General features: G+C 38.3%; 1 protein-coding gene across 2 annotated transcripts in view; it reads right to left on the bottom strand.

Moving 5' to 3' along the window:
- Positions 1-18,057, bottom strand: part of pdxka (pyridoxal (pyridoxine, vitamin B6) kinase a) — a 153,954-nt gene that overhangs the window by 83,361 nt on the left and 52,536 nt on the right. For both annotated transcript variants that reach the window (XM_088912850.1, XM_088912848.1), the window contains one exon: positions 5,751-5,785. In XM_088912850.1, the coding sequence (XP_088768976.1) occupies positions 5,751-5,785 (35 nt within the window). The remainder of the gene's footprint in view (positions 1-5,750; positions 5,786-18,057) is intronic.

Below are 18,057 nucleotides of genomic sequence, written 5' to 3'. Positions count from 1 at the left end.
CAAGGGACTCAGAGGATCCAAGGCTAGACTGAGTATAATAGGCTTCGGGCTTCTATTGTGACATCTACTGTAAATTACAGAAATATTAAAAGTAAACAAAATAAAGTAACTAGAATGTGGTCTGAAATCACCCCTTTAGACACCCCTTTTACTTCACTGGTGTCAGATATGAAAGGCAATAGTCTCCCGTTCTGTCTGCTGTGTGTTGCAGCAGAGGGACTCCCTGCAGCTGAAAGGGGCAGAGTAACTTGCATGCCCTCTAGTACAGTTTACACATGCACGACTTTAAAAGCTAGCAGGTTTTCGATTCACAGGTTTCGATTCACATTAGCTGGCGAGCCTTGTTAAAAAAACGAATGATAATGTAACATGCCACTGTTCATGAACAAAGTTATACTGAGATTTCCTAAGATACGCGATTAAAAAATAAATAAATAAAAATTTGAATCTCCTGCGGAACACATTCCATAAGAATCAGTGGTTTTACAGTATATATCGCCTTTAAAGGTGGCTTCTCAAAACGCTTTGCGGGATAAAAACAACCAGAACAGCAGCAACAACAATATTGTATTTCGTTGCACTTTGAAAACCAAGTAATAACTTAACTATACAGTACGTGCAAACGTTTCGTATGTTGCTGTCGTGAATGCCTGCGTACCCATAAGTATCTTATTTGCCTTGAGTCTGTCTACAGTATCTCTGTCCCACTACCCCCATCTCTCCCTCAATTCAATTCAAGGTGTTTTATTTGCATGACAGATGGGTACAATTCTTGTTGGGAATGTATACTTTGATATTTACACCCGGCGCGGCACCGAGGGAGCGTCTGCATTTATAACTTAGTTTTTAAAATTAGTCAAGCAATATGAAGCATCTTCTTTTACTTTTAAGTCCCTTAAATACATTTCTCACCACTTAATGCGACTTAAGGGACTTAAGAGAAAGCTGTGTTCAATGTATTTAAGGGACTTAAAAGTAAAAGAAGATGCTTCATATTGCTTGACTAATTTTAAAAACTAAGTTATAAATGCAGACGCTCCCTCGGTGCGCTGCTCTGGTGCGCCGGCTCTTACACAGTGCCTGTGTGCCGTAAGCGTTACAATATACATACCCAACACTGCTTGTACCCATCTGTCATGCAAATAAAACACCTTGAATTGAATTGAATTGAGGGGAGAGGGGGGGAATACTAAAGCCAATACTGGCTCAATACCCTCAATGGGCTTTGACGTGCTAATGCGTTGGTTTAACAGTCCGGGTGTGGCAGGCTTCCAATGTCAACTCGACTCGATTGGAAGACAATGAACGTATTTTAGCCCTAAATGAATTAATAGCAAACATGGTTTACATAAAATACATTTTTCCAAGAAAGTTTATAATAATACGATCTATAGTTGAAATCTGAGCCTACTTTAAAAATAAAGGAAAAGCATTTTCAGAGAGCAATCATGCTGTGTTTATGTAGAAAAAGCGATTAGGTTTATGAGCAATCTAATTACCTATTCGCTTAAAACGCTATTAAAAATTTACTCTGTTGCACACACACACACAATAGAAGCAGGAACCGCTGTCAGAAGGGAAGATATGTTCAAAATATCGCAAATATCGATCATGTTGCGATATTTTGAAATATAAAAGTCAATTGATTGTCCATAATATCGCTATTCCATTTTTTCGAAGAAATGTTTGTTAAAAGAAAAGTCCAGCACCAGCTGGATTCGAACACACAACCTGCCCGTTGGTAGTCACGCACCTAGACCAGTCGGCTACAAGACAGCTCACATGAATAGGCAGGCGAAACAGCCCTACACAGCCCTGTCGCAGCACACGAATACCGTTATTAAATTCTTTAGATACGCGATTCCATATTATATTCCCTTTTAATCAAATTCTAAAAGTATGCTTGTTGACTCCGGTATCGCGTTAGTTAAAGACTTCGAAGCTGTGCCGTGCACTTTGAATGGCTGCATCTGTAACCGAATGAAAGACTTTGATGTTTAAAATGTTTAGGAAGAAAGTGGAATACTGGTGTGTATTTTTATTTAAACTACCAATACCAGTCATATACAGTTTACATAATATGTTTATGTTCTTAAAATAATATCATTTATGAGCATGTGAAAGGCATGGTGAATCGGAAATTCTCAAAACTTATTTTGTATGATTGGAAACGAATACATGATCGAATCAACGAAATGTTGTGGTATTACTTTTTGTCAATGAAAAAATAAAAGTCTTTTCAGGTTACAACAGTTAAACTGATGCAGATGATTACAAAGAAAGTGGACCATGGTAATCCTTTGAGCTTACAGCCTGTCCAAGGTCATTCATTATTAATACTATTAGTAATATCTTCCATAAAGACTTTGATACAAAAATATTTCTGCATAATTAAAACATTAATGATGAAGGTGGTTGTGTACTTTTGTCCAACTGGGCAATCTTGCTTTTATAAAATATACTGACTTTTTAATGTTTAATTATTAACATGCTGTAATACATAGTTAAAAATTATTAAAAGTCTAAAGAGTATACAACTTAAATTCTTAATTGGAAAAAGATTGTCCCTCAGCAGTGACCGGGATTCGAAATCTGGCATTGTACATGAGATGTTAAGCTTTATTAGCTCTACCTGGCGGTTTTACAAGGTGATTCCAGATACTATTATCATAACTGCGGTATGACATGTTGTGACGCGCCACGCCTACCCCATTTTACTGCAGCATACTCTGTGCATTTTGAATGGCTGCATCTGTACATTTTGTTTACACCTAACGACAACTCGTCTATTATCACTTTAGTCAATTGCATTAATGAAGTAAAGACTTGGATGTGTGACAACTTTTTGTTACTCAACTCTGATAAAACTGAGGTTCTGTTGTTTGGAGGCAACAATACTGATAGGACTACTATAACTTCAGGACTTAACTCAGAGGATTTCAAAATTTGCCTCAAAGACTCAGCATGTAACCTAGGCATCATATTAGACACAAGGCTCTCATTTAACTCTCATTACATGAAGCTAACAGGTATCACTGACTCAGAATACATTATACTTATATTTGGTTTAAAGCTGATAAACATAAAAAACTAAGGACATACAGTGGATTTCAATAAGTCTACACCATTATTGAAATTTTTGATGTAAAGGCTGAAATCAAAACAAATCGTGTCAGACCTTTTTTCACCTTTAATAACAACTTATAACCAGCAATATTTAAGTGAAAAACAAATGGATATTTTTTAGGAAAAATAATTAAAAATAATTTAACTTATACTTCATGGAAGCACCTTTTGCTTTGATTACAGCAGTAAGTCTGTTTGGATAGGTCTCTATCAATTTAGCACACCTGAATTTTGCAATTTTATCCCACTCTTCTTTGAAGAATTCAAGCTCAGTCAAATTGCAAGGGGATATCCTGTGCACAGCCGTCTTTAGGTCAGTCCACAGATTTTCTATAGGATTGAGGTCCGGGCTCTCACTGGGCCATTCCAAGACATTGATCTTCCTTTTTTCTCATACCTTTGTCAAGTTGGTTGTGTTGTCATGTTGACAGGTGAAATTCTCCTTTAACTTCAACTTTCTGGAAGAGGACAGCAGGTTTTGGTCCAAAATATCTTGATATTTGGAGCTATTCACTTTCCCCTCTATCCTGACCAGAGCCCCTGTCCCCACTGAAGAGAAGCAGCCCCATATCATTATGCTGCCACCACTGTTCTTGACAGCAGATACTGCGTTCTTTGGGTGTTCAGCTGTGTTTTGGCTTTGCGCCAAACATGGTTTTGGGAGACTGAATGTGTCTTTTTGCATGTTTGTACATGTTGTTTATTTCCTCTTGTAGCACCAGGTCTTCAGTTAATCAATAAGATTAAACTTGTATTTGTAATAACCGTTAGTACCTGTCTGAATTTCCAATCCAATTTCCAAGCATGGTTAGAAGACTGAACCAGCACGAGGCCAAACCCAAAGCAAAATATAGCCAGCAGCCATATCACTCTGCAACTCACAACTGGCAACCCACTGAAGCTAAGCAGGTGTGAGCCTGGTCAATACCTGGATGAGAGACCTCCTGGGAAAAACTAAGGTTGCTGCTGAAAGAGGTGTTAGTGGGGCCAGCAGGGGGTGCTCACCCTGTGGCCCATGTGGGTCCTAATGCCCAAGCATAGTGACGGGGACACTATACTGTAAAACAGGCGCCGTCCTTCGGATGAGACGTAAAACCGAGGTCCTGACTCTCTGTGGTCATTACAAATCCCAGGGCGTTTCTCGAAAAGAGTAGGGGTGTAAACCCGGCGTCCTGGCCAAATTTCCCATTGGCCCTTACCAATCATGGCCTCCTAATAATCCCCATCTATGAATTGGCTTCATTACTCTGCTCTCCTCCCCACTGATAGCTGATGTGTGGTGAGCGTTCTGGCGCACTATGGCCAGGTGGATGCTGTACATTCGTGGTGGTGGAGGGGAGTCCCCATTACCTGTAAAGCGCTTTGAGTGGAGTGTTGAGAAAAGCACTATATAAGTGTAAGCAATTATTAATTATTATTAATTAAAAGGATAGCTTTCTGAGCACCACCATAAGCACTGAGCAAGCAAATGATGAGAAGCCCATGGCAAGACAGAAGAATTAAAAAATATATCTTTATGGGGTATAAAATTCAGCATCCCGAGACTAGCTATCTAGCTATATTTTACATGGCTCAGTATCTTTCATCCTGACACGCTGAGTCATACTCTCATTGGGCATGAGTCACTGGAAACATGTGGCATTTTTTTTAAAAAAAGGAATGTTGTTTACTTGTTATCAGGAAATAAAATTACAATATCTTTATTACTTGCAAGTAAATCCTCTACCACTAAGTACCATGAGAAGCTCATGACTTCAGAGTGCAGAAGTATGGGAGTGTGCGGAAAAACAACAGTGAACTACAAAGGCAGTAAGATAGGCAGCTAATGGTATGCATTAGGTATTAGTATGCAGAGCTTCATTGTCATACATGGATCTTTTCTTCATTCTGGCTGACATTATTTTTCAGTAAAGGGAAGACTTAAAAACAAAATTGACAAACTGGCAACTTATTTAAAAACATCAACTGACAACCACTGTACATAACACATCTCACATTGAAATGAGAAAAATGGGCTACATGGTCCATCTATCCATTTTCTATCCACGTCATTCAATTCAGGGTCATGGAGGAGCTGGAGCCTTAGTAAGCAATGGTTACATGGCGTGGTACACCCTTGATAGGACACTAGCCATTGCACGGCAAGGCTACATGTTGACTCTCACAAATAACTCCACATCATTTCAAACACCAGAGTAAAAATACCCAGACATGCTACAGTATGTGTGTTGATAAGCTACAAGCAACTATTAACCAAAAGAACAAGATGGGTGAAATAGTTTTATGCTGAAGTAGTTCAGGTGGGTAGCTGCGTCTGCATGCATAAGCTGCAAAGGAACAAGTAATAGGTTTATTCCATGCTGAAAGGAGAAGAAAGGAAACAACGTTATGGCTGTGGCGCCTTCTTCGGGTGCCTTATTCACACCCAAAGAAGGCTCCACAGCCGAAACGTTATGTCTCCTTTCTTCTCTAATAAACCTATTACTTGTTCCTTTGCAGTTTTATGCTGTGATCTTATCTCACTGTTAGGTGATGTGAATACATACTGTACTCAACATTATCTCTGCCATACAATTTGAATATACAGGTTGAAGAAACACAAGATCAAAAGAAGATGTCCTTACCATAGATCCATGGTCACCCAGCACTGGATCACAAACTGAAAGACCAAAGCAAAACTAAAATCACATTCTTTCCATGACAAAGAAAATATTGCTTGAAACACACAACATGCATTAAGTACCAATCTCACACTTGTCAAACATTAATAAATACAATTTAGGCAGTATTTAATACAATCAATGTGTAAAACAGCAAATAACCCCTGAAGTTAAAGGGTACAGGCAGTTCAGAATCTATGTGGGTTAACCAGGAAAATAAAAATTCTCAACAAAATTCTCAAAAAGGTCTCAACAATGAAGTGTCACTATAGACCACCTACTGCAGACATCGACACAAGTAGCTGACTATATGATAACACCAGGAAGGTACAGTATGCAGCATAGGTGCTGTTATATTATAAGGAGATTTCATCTTTCCACATACTGTATATACTGGGATAGTGTGATGGGGAACACAGAAGATGGAATTGATATGGCTGATGATATGTGATAGAGCCTCTAAGAAATTAAAATGCGTGTAAATAATTTAGGGTTTATAAATTTAGAATGAGTTAGAGCTTACAGGCAACTGGGAACAGATGGATAAAAATTTAATAAAAGAGATGGTCATAGTTTAACATTTTAATTTTAAAGGCTCAAATCTTATTTCATATAACAAGTTCAAGTAAAAGAAAATATGGTCTAAGTAATTTAATGGAGATATTAAAAATGGTAGAAAGAAAACAATCTACAGAGTGAAAGGTCCCAAGATTCAAAGAAAGAGAAAGAGTATACATATTTCAAGAACAGCTAAAAAGAGTTATTAGAATTATAAGTCTGAAGTGCAGACAGAAAATAATATTTCATAATATTTTTTCAGTACTACAAAAACAGTTAATAATAGGGAATTAATGGCAGAAGAGGATAAAGGACTATTGAATAGCCTAAATAAATGCTTTGCATAGGAAAATATCAATGACATGCCCCATGTGACAAAATGAGGTCCATTAGTATTCAGTAATTAAAATAAAAGTGACAACGGGGTTCTACAGGTTCTAGGGCAACTAAGAAACAATCACCAGGTCCTGATGTGAGTTTTTATCATACTCAAGGAAATTAGGGATTTTTTTACAGACCCCTAGTTAGAAAATATCACCTCTCACTAAGAAATGGGAGCATTACCAAAGGATTAGATATTGCAAATGTAACACCATAAAAGTGAAACAACACAGAATCAGGAACCTCTGAAATGACCAGTCTTACTTTACTGTCATAGCTAAAGTTTCAGAAGTAATACCTAGAGCTCAATTAGAGGAATACTAATACAACTGTATTTTAAAATAAAGCAAAAAATGATTTAGAACAGTTTAATTTGCTAGAATGGTTTGAGCAAGTAAAAACAATAGACAAAACTACATACAACATGATATACAGTCTTTAGATTTTCAGATAATGTCTCTCATAAAAGGCTGATTCTTAAATTAAATTCATACAAATCCAAAGTAATATACAGATCCAGCCAGCTTTTTAAAAATATTCTGTTGTACTTCTTTGTAAAATCGCCAGGTGAATGCTTAATGAGGTGTGCGGAAGCATTAGGGCTGTTGCCAGAAAACGCCTGGTTTCAAATCACAGACAATGCTGAGCCCATTGGGACAATCTTTTTCCAATTATAGAATTTAAGTTGTACACTGTTTAGACTTTTATTAATTTTATATTGTATATTACAGTACGCCAAGTATCACATTATTTTAAAAACAGAAAGTAGGTAGGGCTATTTTACTTAACAAAATTACTAATGAATATATAACAAATAGTTTATTATAGCTTGTTGTGAACACATTGTGCTTCTTTTGATTAGGAAAAAAAAGTTTTCCCCCTCATTGTATTTCGCGCGTCACGAAGCAAAATACCGCGGTACGTGATTGGTTGACCGACAGGGGCACTCGTGGTGCGTTGGTCGGTTGTACAAAGATGTCTTTACTGTGCCCGTTTTAGTATTGAATATTCATATGGAATTTTACCACTGAAGGGAAATCTTAGTAGCTGAGCATAAAAAGAATAGGAGCATACTGTAACGCGTGTGAAGGCCATAAACAATATTAATTTTGGAACATAAACATACAGTATATGGCTGGTCTCGGTACTTTAAAGAAAACATACACACCAGTATTCCATTTCTCCCTAAACATTTTAAGCATCGAAGTCTTTAACTAAACTGTTACCGGAGTCAACAAGCATACTTTTAGAGTTTGATTAAAAGGGAATATAATATGGAATCGCGTATCTAAAGAAATTAATAACGATATAATTATATTCATGTACCGCAACACAAGCCGGAATCCAGCCGGAGCCATGACTTTTTTTTAACAAACATTTCTTTGAGAAAATAAAACGTTTCCCTGGGTCAGAGATTAAATAAAACTTCACTTGCACCAAACAAATTTATATTTCTAAATATCACAACATGATCGAATTTAAGTCATTTTAATAACCAGGAATAGTCACCTATGCATTACAATATAAACATTTATATTGATTTAAATCGTGTTTTGATTTAAATCGCAAACGCGTGTTTAAGTATATGTGTTTTTTGATTCACAATCAGACAAATGCAACATAAATAGATATCAGGTGGGTAGCTGCGTCAGCATGCGTAGGCTGCAAAGGAACAAGTAATAGGTTTATTCCATGCCGAAAAAAAGAAGAAAGAGAACACAACGTTTCGGCCGTGGAGCCTTCTTCAGGTGTGAGAGAGACAGGGCAGTAGGCAAAGGTAAAGTAGCGGGAGAACAAAGGTTGGGAGGGAGGAGGAGTGAGAGGCGGGAGCAGGGGACAGAAAGAGAGGCCAATCAAGAGGTGTTAAGTCAGAATGGGTGCAGAGAGGTGTGAAATGAAACTTCCAATGAATGGAGAAAATTTAAAAGAACAGTAGTCTGTCGTTAAGGGAAGGGAGAAGGTGTGATCCTAGCTGCAGAATAATTTTAGTTTCGGTGGTCTTTCTGATGTATGAGTTTGGAAAACCGTCTTTGAGAACACAGACGGAGAGATTAGAGTGGTCGTGGCCGTCAGAGGTGAAATGAGAAACAATGGGCTTGGAGAGATCTTTAATCTTTACAGCCCTGACGTGTTCTCTGAAACGGTCTCCGAGTCTCCTTCCTGTTTCTCCAATGTAGATGGCTGGGCATTTACTGCAAGAGATACAGTAAATAAGGTTGCTGGAGGTACAAGATGCTGTCTGGGTGATCCGGAATTGTCCTGAGGGGCCTTGAATGAGTGTGGTGGTGGCTGTGTATTTGCAGGTGATACAGCGAGCTCTGTTGCAAGGGAAAGTGCCTGGTGTGGATGGTTGTTGAGGGCGGTCAAGGGAGCTGTGAACAAGGAGGTTACGCAGATTAGGTGGTCGGCGATATGAGATGATAGGGCGATCAGAAAAGAGGGCCCCAATGGAGGGATCATCCTGTAGGATGGAAAAGTTGTGGTTAATGGTCCTGGGGATAGGAAGTGTGTTAGGGTGGTAAGGAAGCACCAGAGGAATGCGGTTGTTACGGCGGGAGTTCCTGATCGGGTTGATGGTCCGGGGGGTGTTTTTGGCTCGGGCAAGGGCCCTGTCAATCACACTGCTGGGGTATCCTCTGTTGATGAAAAATGAGTACATTTCGAGGGCTTGGTTCTCGAAGTCGATGTCGTCGCTGCATAACCGTCGTAACCTAAGGAACTGTGAAAAAGGAAGAGAGTTTTTAGTGTGGTTGGGGTGAAATGAGCTGTACAGGAGGTAGCTGTGTGAATCCGTGGGTTTGTAATAAACTGAAGTGGACAGTCGGGGGTAGTTGATAGACAAGTGGATGTCTAGAAACGGAAGAGTAGTGGAAGATATGTTCATCGTATATTTGAGGGACGGGTGGAAGTTGGTGAAATGGTGCAGGAAGAACTCAAGCTGATCGCTGGAGCATGTGGCGGCACCGACGCAGTCATCAATATATCGTTTGTAGAGGTCAGGGACATAGCCAGTGTAGGAAGCGAAGAAGCGTTCTTCTACCCAGCCGACAAAAATGTTGGCATAGCTGGGTCCCATTCTGGTGCCCATGGCAACTCCACTGACCTGTTGGTAAAAAAGATTATTGAAAGAGAATGCGTTCAGTGTGAGGACCAATTCTGCAAGGCGTACCAGGGTGTGGGTGGGTGGATCAAGCACTGTGCGTTTGTCCAGCATGTGCTTGAGTGCTGTAAGGCCGTCATTATGGGGAATGACGGTGTACAGAGATGTGATGTCCATGGTAAAAATGTAGCATTCGGTACCCTGAAATTGGAAATCATTAAAAAGTTGGAGCGCGTGGTTGGTGTCTTTGATGTATGAGGGAAGATCTTCAACCAGCGGTCTCATGAGGCTGTCGAGAAAGGCTGAGATGTAAGTAGTTGGACAGTTACATGCTGATACGATGGGGCGTCCAGGGGTGTCCGGTTTGTGGATTTTGGGGAGGAGGTAAAATTGAGATACCTGTGGATGTTCCATGATGAGCTGGTTTGCCTCCTGGGGGAGCTCATTACTGCTGATAAGAAGAGAAATGGTGGATACCACTTCCTTTTGGTAGTCAGTGGTAGGGTCCTGTTGGAGAGGGAGGTAGGCAGAAGTGTCAGTTAGTTGTCTAGAGGCTTCAGAGATGTATAGATCCTTACGCCACACCACAACAGCGCCTCCTTTGTCCGCTGGTTTGATGACGATATCATCCCTGTTGCGGAGAGACTGGAGCGCCTGATTTTCTCCTTGGGTGAGGTTAGACCTATGTTTACTGGGTATAGAGAGTGCCTTGGGAGCTTGATTAGTGCATTGGTTGATGAAATAATCAACTGGTGGAAAACGGCCAGAGGAGGGAGTCCAACAGCTCTGTTTGGGATTAATGTTGTTAATGACATCAATAACCGGGTTGTTATCAGCTGCCTGTGAAGAGGAATTGTCGGCAAAATGTGCTCTGAGACGGATCCTGCGGTAAAAGCGGTTAAGGTCGACATTGGTCTGGGGGATGTCCAGCTTCCTGGGAACTGGTACAAAACTGAGCCCTTTGCTGAGGAGGGATCGCTCATCCTGTGAAAGGGAAAGGTCAGAAGATAAATAGATATCTTTGTCTTCTAAGTATCCTAATACACTTTCAGCATAACTTTCTCCCCGCTTAGATTTATTTTTCTTGGGATCTTGGGATCAAACGTGGAAAGATTAGATTGTAATCGTTTTTTTTTAAATACATTTTAGACAAGTGTAATCTATACTAAAAAGCTGTACACCACCTGCTATAAAGATACATATTGTAATACTTTCGGGTTCGGATAGGACGGACACAAGAACTCAGACTTGCGGAGTTAAAGCAAGTTAAAGCCTTGATTTTATATATCACCTTTAAAAGTGGTATCTCAAAGCAATACAGTAGGTGTAAAAACAGTTAAAAGGACCACAGATTACAAAGTAAATACCCAACACTGATTGTACCCATCTGTCATGCTAATAAAGCACCTTGAATTGAATTGAATTGAGAGAGGGGGGGGGGGGGAGGGCGAGCGAGAGAGCACAGCTAGGACAGGCAAATAACATACACTCCACAGACATTCACAACAGCGACATATCATAAAACGTTTGCACATATTGTTAAATTATTACTTGTTTTTCAGGAAGTTAAAAAAACACTTGAATTACTTATACAGTCTCTCAAAATAAAATTATTTTTCAAGCAATGCAACTAACGTCGGGCAACGTGTTTTTTTTAATCCAACATTGACAGCCACATCTTAAATCTTGTCAGTCAGCTCTTTTTTCTCTATTTGAATTGTGGCGATTCAAACAACTTGGGATAACAAGTGGTCTCAAAGTCACCGAGCTCACAAAGCTTCAACAACAGATGACAATTCTTCCTGAAATTGTCAGATTATGAGTGAATAAAAGCATTTTATTAAAAACATGTTTGCGTTTGTTTGGGAGCTATATTATGTATTTTTCATATGTAAGATATAATGATGTGTTCCTGCTTACACATCGCACGACTTTAAAAGCTAGAAAAACAGGTTTCGATTCACATTATCTGGCGAGCCTTGTTTTGTCAAAGGACAGCACACTTTTCACTTACTGCAATATTATGGACACTCAATTGACTTTAAAAAACTTTTTTTTGACAGCTGGTACAGCACCCCACCGCGCCCATGTAAGGGTAGAATATGTTCATTGTCTTCCAATGAAAGAAGGGTTCCTTTCGCCGTAGTCGGGAGACATTAGAAGCTTGCCACGCCCGGACTGTTACACCAACGCATTAGCATGTTAAAGCGATTTCACTGAGGAGCCTAGCTTTCTTAACTAGTAAGAACTGTACTTACTGGGTTTTGGAGGGGGGGAGGTGTCTTTCGCTGGAAATCTCGCCCCCTTCTACTTTGAAAATACCTGTGAAACTGGTTTAATTCGTCACAGCCAGCACTCCCGCAGAGAGGGGGGTTGTACTTGCAGTGCATCGGTATAGATGGGAAAGCCAGAGCCGACCGCTACGCCGCCCCCGTGTTTGGGGATGTTTATCATTCTCAGTACATAACAAGGAAGATTAATAAACATAATCTCATGGTTAAATAGTCAAGTCTAGCCATGTGTGAGTCTAGTCTCACAGAGCTTCAACAGCAGATGACAACTTGTGAGTTCGATTAAGAATGAATAAAAGCATTTCATTAATAACGCATTTGCGTTTGTCTGGGTGCTGACAAAGTAAAAATTACTTTTTGACAATGAAGAACTGTGTGTGTGTCTCTCTCTCTCTGCTGGCGTTTGTAATCGTTTTTATTTTTAAATACATTGTTACGTCCCAGTGTGTGTTCTGTGTGTGTTTTTTCTGTTATGTCCACACTGCTGACCCTTGATTGTTCTCTCTTCCCCATTGTTTTCAGCAAGGAGAGGCCTTTCGTTTGACTTCGGTCCCATTTGGTTTTGGTTATCGCTTCGCTTCGCTTCTGGTTATTGCTTCGGCTTCGTTTGTTGGTTTGTTTTGCTTTGTGTGTGTGTATTTTCGTATAGCTTCGGCTTTGTTGTTTTGTTGGTTTTTTTGTTAGTTTCTTTGTACTTTCGTTTGTTTGTGTGTTCATCCTTGTTTTGCCATTACCTTGCCCCAGTGTTACATGTTCAACTTTTCTTGTTCTTTTGTACCCTGCTCCTGTTGATTACTGTTGTTTTCCCTTATTTGTATTCCTGGTTCACTTGTGTTTTTGTGTGAACTTTTGTATATAAGGTTAGTTTAGGTTGTTGGGTACACTTACACACTTAGTTGATTTTGTATTAGTACACTAGTTTAGTACGGGTGAGTGCCATTTGTCTTGTATGGTTTTGGGTAGTCAGTGCAGGTTAGCTAGGGTGTTGAAGATGCCGAAGACCGTGTGTTTCGGGTTTTCTTTTGTAGTCAGATTAGCTTTCCCTCACTGTCCTAGCCAGTTCCATTTTGTTTGTTATTTTCTTTCCTTTGGCACCACTCTAGTTCCGTACCCTTGTTATCACGCTTCCTAGTCCCTCACCAAAACCCCCCTGCTTCCAAAAGAATTATCCTAAATGTTACACCCCTTTTCCCCTAGACACTTGGGGTCGTAACATACATTTTAGCAAAGTAATGTACCATAAAAGTATTGTGAGACATATTTGGGTTAACATGTTCAGTGTTCAGTGTGTGGTAATTTGTTTGGTGCGAGTGAAGTTTTATTTAATCTCTGACCCAGGGAAAAGTGTGGTGTGGACGGCTGAGGAGAGAATGCAGGCTCGGAATGCAGGCTCACGCTGTGTCCGTTATTCTTTTTGTCTTCTTCTGGCTTGGTCGGATAGTTTTTGTTTTTGTTTTATCAATAAAGTTTGATAATCGGCCAGTGAAAGCTCTGTTGTCCTTCACATGAATGCCTGAAACATTGTACCAGACCCAGGATTTTACAGTATTTTTTCTTTAAAATACCAATAACAGCAACATACAGTTTACATAATATGTTGATGTTCCAAAATTAATATCGTTTATGACCTATATGACCTTCGTTATGCTCTCCGTTAATGTCTAAGCCGGAACACATCATTATATCTCATTTTGTATTTCTTTTAAAAAAAATAAAAATCGTTTGCCCAACCTAACAGTATTGTTGTTATTGTTTTTATCCTGTAAAGCGCTTTGAGGAGCCACCTTTAAAGGCGCCATATACAATAAAGTTCATTATTATTACTATTGTTAATTTGCTGGACAGAGAGGTGAACATTATTACACAGAAGACAATGATAGCGATTTATGTTGCATTGTGCATTGTGCTGCTGTAATACAGTATTAAATAATTAAAAGTCTAAACAGTATCGTTGTTGAGTATGGAGTGTTGAGGTATTGATTTTGTGTAATGCTTTATGTTGAAAATTGAGGTGGATTTTGTTTATGATAAAGAGGATAAACTGGGATGGGAGGAGGGTTTGGTTTTGCATAAGGGGCGGGATTATGATATGTTTTTGGTTGGTATTATGTTTATATGGTTGTTTTTGTTGGTTGGTTGTTATTATGGTTATTAATAATACGATCTATAGTTGAAATCTGAGCCTAAATAAAAAGAAAAAGCATTTTCAGAGAGCAATTACGCTGTGTTTATGTAGAATAAGTGATTAGGTTTATGAGCAATCTAATTACTTATTCGTTTAAAACGCTATATAAAATAAAGTTTATTATTAATTTGCTGGACAGAGCGGTGAACATTATTATGCATAAGACAAAGATTACGATCCTGATCAGTTTAGAAATCTGTGTACGCTGTAAGGTTTTTACTTCTTAAACTTTTAAAATACACGTTTCGAATAGAAAGAAATCCTCTTCCTGGTACAGTACTGTATGTATAGCAAACCAGCACGTCTTTTTTCTCCAATCAGAGGGGTGTCAGATGGTGTCAGCCAATCACCATTCTGAAGCCCTACCATAATCTCTGGTATGGGGAGACCCCAGAATTCTGTCCCACAGTTTAGACAGATGATAGATACTTTTATTGATCCCGTGAGGGAAATAAAGTAAATCATTTTCATTTTAGGAAATTATTAAACGCTCGGTTAAAAGCAAAGGAGATTGTCTGTTATAGTGGACATAAAAACAAGAGTTCGCTGGCATTATATCCTAGAAGACACAGACCGGCGCCAGACCGGGAGAATGCCTGCAGCGTAAAAGAAAATGCCTGATGAACTAGGGATTGGACAGTTTCCAAGTGCTTGTACAATCGATGGAAATGTTCAAATAAATGTGCAAAAGAAATAAACAAAATAATCATTTATTTCTTTATCATATTGGCTAGCTAATGACCTCTCTTTGCTAGTTAGTGGCTGTGTTTCTGCGTTGGGTAGCAACGGGTGACTGTTCTCAGGCGGAAGAAGTAAACAGCTTAATTTTCGTGTTAAATAATTTTTTAAAATTAAAATTCATTCTATACAGCAATCGCATATTTGAGTACCGTTTCATAAAACTTTCATGCTTAAAATGTTTACGGAGAAATGGAAGACTGGTGTGTATTTTTTCTTTAAACTATCAAGACCAGCCATACACAGTACAGTTTATGTACATACAGTAATGTTTATGTTCCTAAATTAATATCGTTCATGACCTTCAGATGTGTTATGCTCCTCTTCTTTTTATGCTCAGCTACTAAAATTTCCCTTTAGTGGTAAAATTCCATATAAATATTCAAAACTAAGCGGATTAAAATGTGCACAGTAAAGACATTAAATGATTAAATCTTTTCACTACCAACCAATGCACCACGAGTGCCCCTGTCGGTCATTTTGGCCAGCCAATCACTTACCGCGGTGCCCTCCGGTGCCCTGCGGTGGCTTGTGGGTAGGTTACCGTACCGCGGGTTTTTACCGGGCATTTTGAATGGCTGCATCTGTACATAGCTATTGATTAATAATTTTTGCGTTATGAACTCGCCTACACCACAACCTATGTGTAATTGCACATAAACTAAAAAAAAAAAACAAAGGTTTTTAAAAATCCAAGAAGGTACTAGATGTTGTTTAAATAAAAGCTTTGAACATTTTCACAAATCGCGATCTTTAAAATGCCTGTCGTTTGAAAACTCTTTGTGTTTTGTTCACAAAGTTATTGGCATCTGAGACATCATGTCTCAAAAATAGGCGTTTTAATAAGAAAATAAGTGATACATCAACATGAACAAAATACAAGCACTTTAAAATGTATTATTAATAAATTACTATTCTTAATAAGGTTCAGACAGAATGTTATTATACTTCGCTTTCAGGGATTTTTTTAATACCATTTCATTTTAAGGCTCCTTGTAAATGTGAACACTCACACCATTGACAGTATTCACATTTGCTAACTCATTCATGCTTTTAATGTATTAATATTTAACATGTTAATATATACAAACATAACAAAATGTAACTGTAGTGTATATATTTCTATTATTTTATTTTAGAGACCTTTTTAGAAATAAAACATGTACCCTAGCTGGGAATTGAACAAGGGACCTTTTGGGTAATAGGCACCCACTTTACCAAAGCATCACTTGGTAACACAGCTATAACAGCTTTACATTGGTGGTGGTGGAGGAGAGTCCCCATTACCTGTAAAGCGCTTTGTGGAGTGTCCAGAAAAGCGCTATAAAAGTGTAAGCAATTTTTATTATTAACAGACATGTTAAAATATTTTCAAAATAACCAAGTGAATTAGACAAAGAAAATGATGCAGATGTTTATGAAGAAAGTGGAATACACTACTAATACCAGGCATATAAATGTACTAAATTAAGATCCATAAATTAATATTATTAATAACGTTCAGGAACTATTTTTATTATTTTTTCAGCTACCAGAATTTCTTTAGTTCTCTGATTCCGTATTAATATTCCCCATTAAGTGGATTTAAAAAGTACTATAACTTTTCCAAAATAACCACAGTAAGTGACTGAGTTAAAGACTTTGATGTAGAAAGTGTTTATGAAGAAAGTGGATTACTGTTATGTATTTTTTTTAGCTACCACTACCAGCCATATACAGAATATGCAATATATTTATATTCCTAAATTAAAATTGTTTATGACATTCAGAGACATTATGCTCACGTTATTCTTATTGACAGCTACAAACATTTTTTAAAAATCCATATTAATTTTTCATATTATGTGAATTTAAAGATAATACAGATGCAGCCATTCAAAATGCGCGGTAAAAACCCGCGGTACAGTAACCTACCCACAAGCCACCGCAGGGCACCGCGGTAAGTGATTGGCTGGCCAAAATGACCGACAGGGGCACTCGTGGTGCATTGGTTGGTAGTGAAAAGATTTAATCATTTAATGTCTTTACTGTGCACATTTTAATCCGCTTAGTTTTGAATATTTATATGGATTTTACCACTAAAGGGAAATTTTAGTAGCTGAGCATAAAAAGAAGAGGAGCATAACGCATCTGAAGGTCATAAACGATATTAATTTAGGAACATTAACATTACTGTATGTATGTAAACTGTACTGTGTATGGCTGGTCTTGGTAGTTTAAAGAAAAAATACACACCAGTCTTCCATTTCTCCCTAAACATTTTAAGCATGAAAGTTTTATGAAACGGTACCCAAATATGCGATTGCTGTATAGAATGAATTTTAATTTAAAAAAATTATTTAACACGAACATTAAGCTGTTTACATCTTCCGCCTGAGAACAGTCACCCGTTGCTACCCAATGCAGAAACACAGCCACTAACTAGCAAAGAGAGGACATTAGCTACCCAATATGATAAAGAAATAAATGATTATTTTGTTTATTTCTTTTGCACATTTATTTGAACATTTCCATCGATTGTACAAGCACTTGGAAACTGTCCAATCCCTAGTTCATCAGGCATTTTACCGGTCTGGCGCCGGTCTGTGTCTTCCAGGATATAATGCCAGCGAACTCTTGTTTTTATGTCCACTATAACAGACAATCTCCTTTGCTTTTAACCGAGCGTTTAATAATTTCCTAAAATGAAAATGATTTACTTTATTTCCCTCACGGGATCAATAAAAGTATCTATCATCTGTCTAAACTATGGGACAGAATTCTGGGGTCTCCCCATACCAGAGATTATGGTAGGGCTTCAGAATGGTGATTGGCTGACACCATCTGACACCCCTCTGATTGGAGAAAAAAGACGTGCTGGTTTGCTATACATACTGTACCAGGAAGAGGATTTCTTTCTATTCAAAACGTGTATTTTAAAAGTTTAAGAAGTAAAAACCTTACAGCGTACACAGATTTCTAAACTGATCAGGATCGTTATCTTTGTCTTATGCATAATAATGTTCACCGCTCTGTCCA

This window comes from Atractosteus spatula, chromosome 4, assembly GCF_055471065.1.
Source record: "Atractosteus spatula isolate fAtrSpa1 chromosome 4, fAtrSpa1.hap1, whole genome shotgun sequence".
Taxonomy (NCBI): Eukaryota; Metazoa; Chordata; class Actinopteri; order Semionotiformes; family Lepisosteidae; genus Atractosteus; species Atractosteus spatula.
The sequence above is the reverse complement of the archived record's forward strand: the minus strand, read 5'-3'. Positions and strand labels throughout refer to the sequence as shown.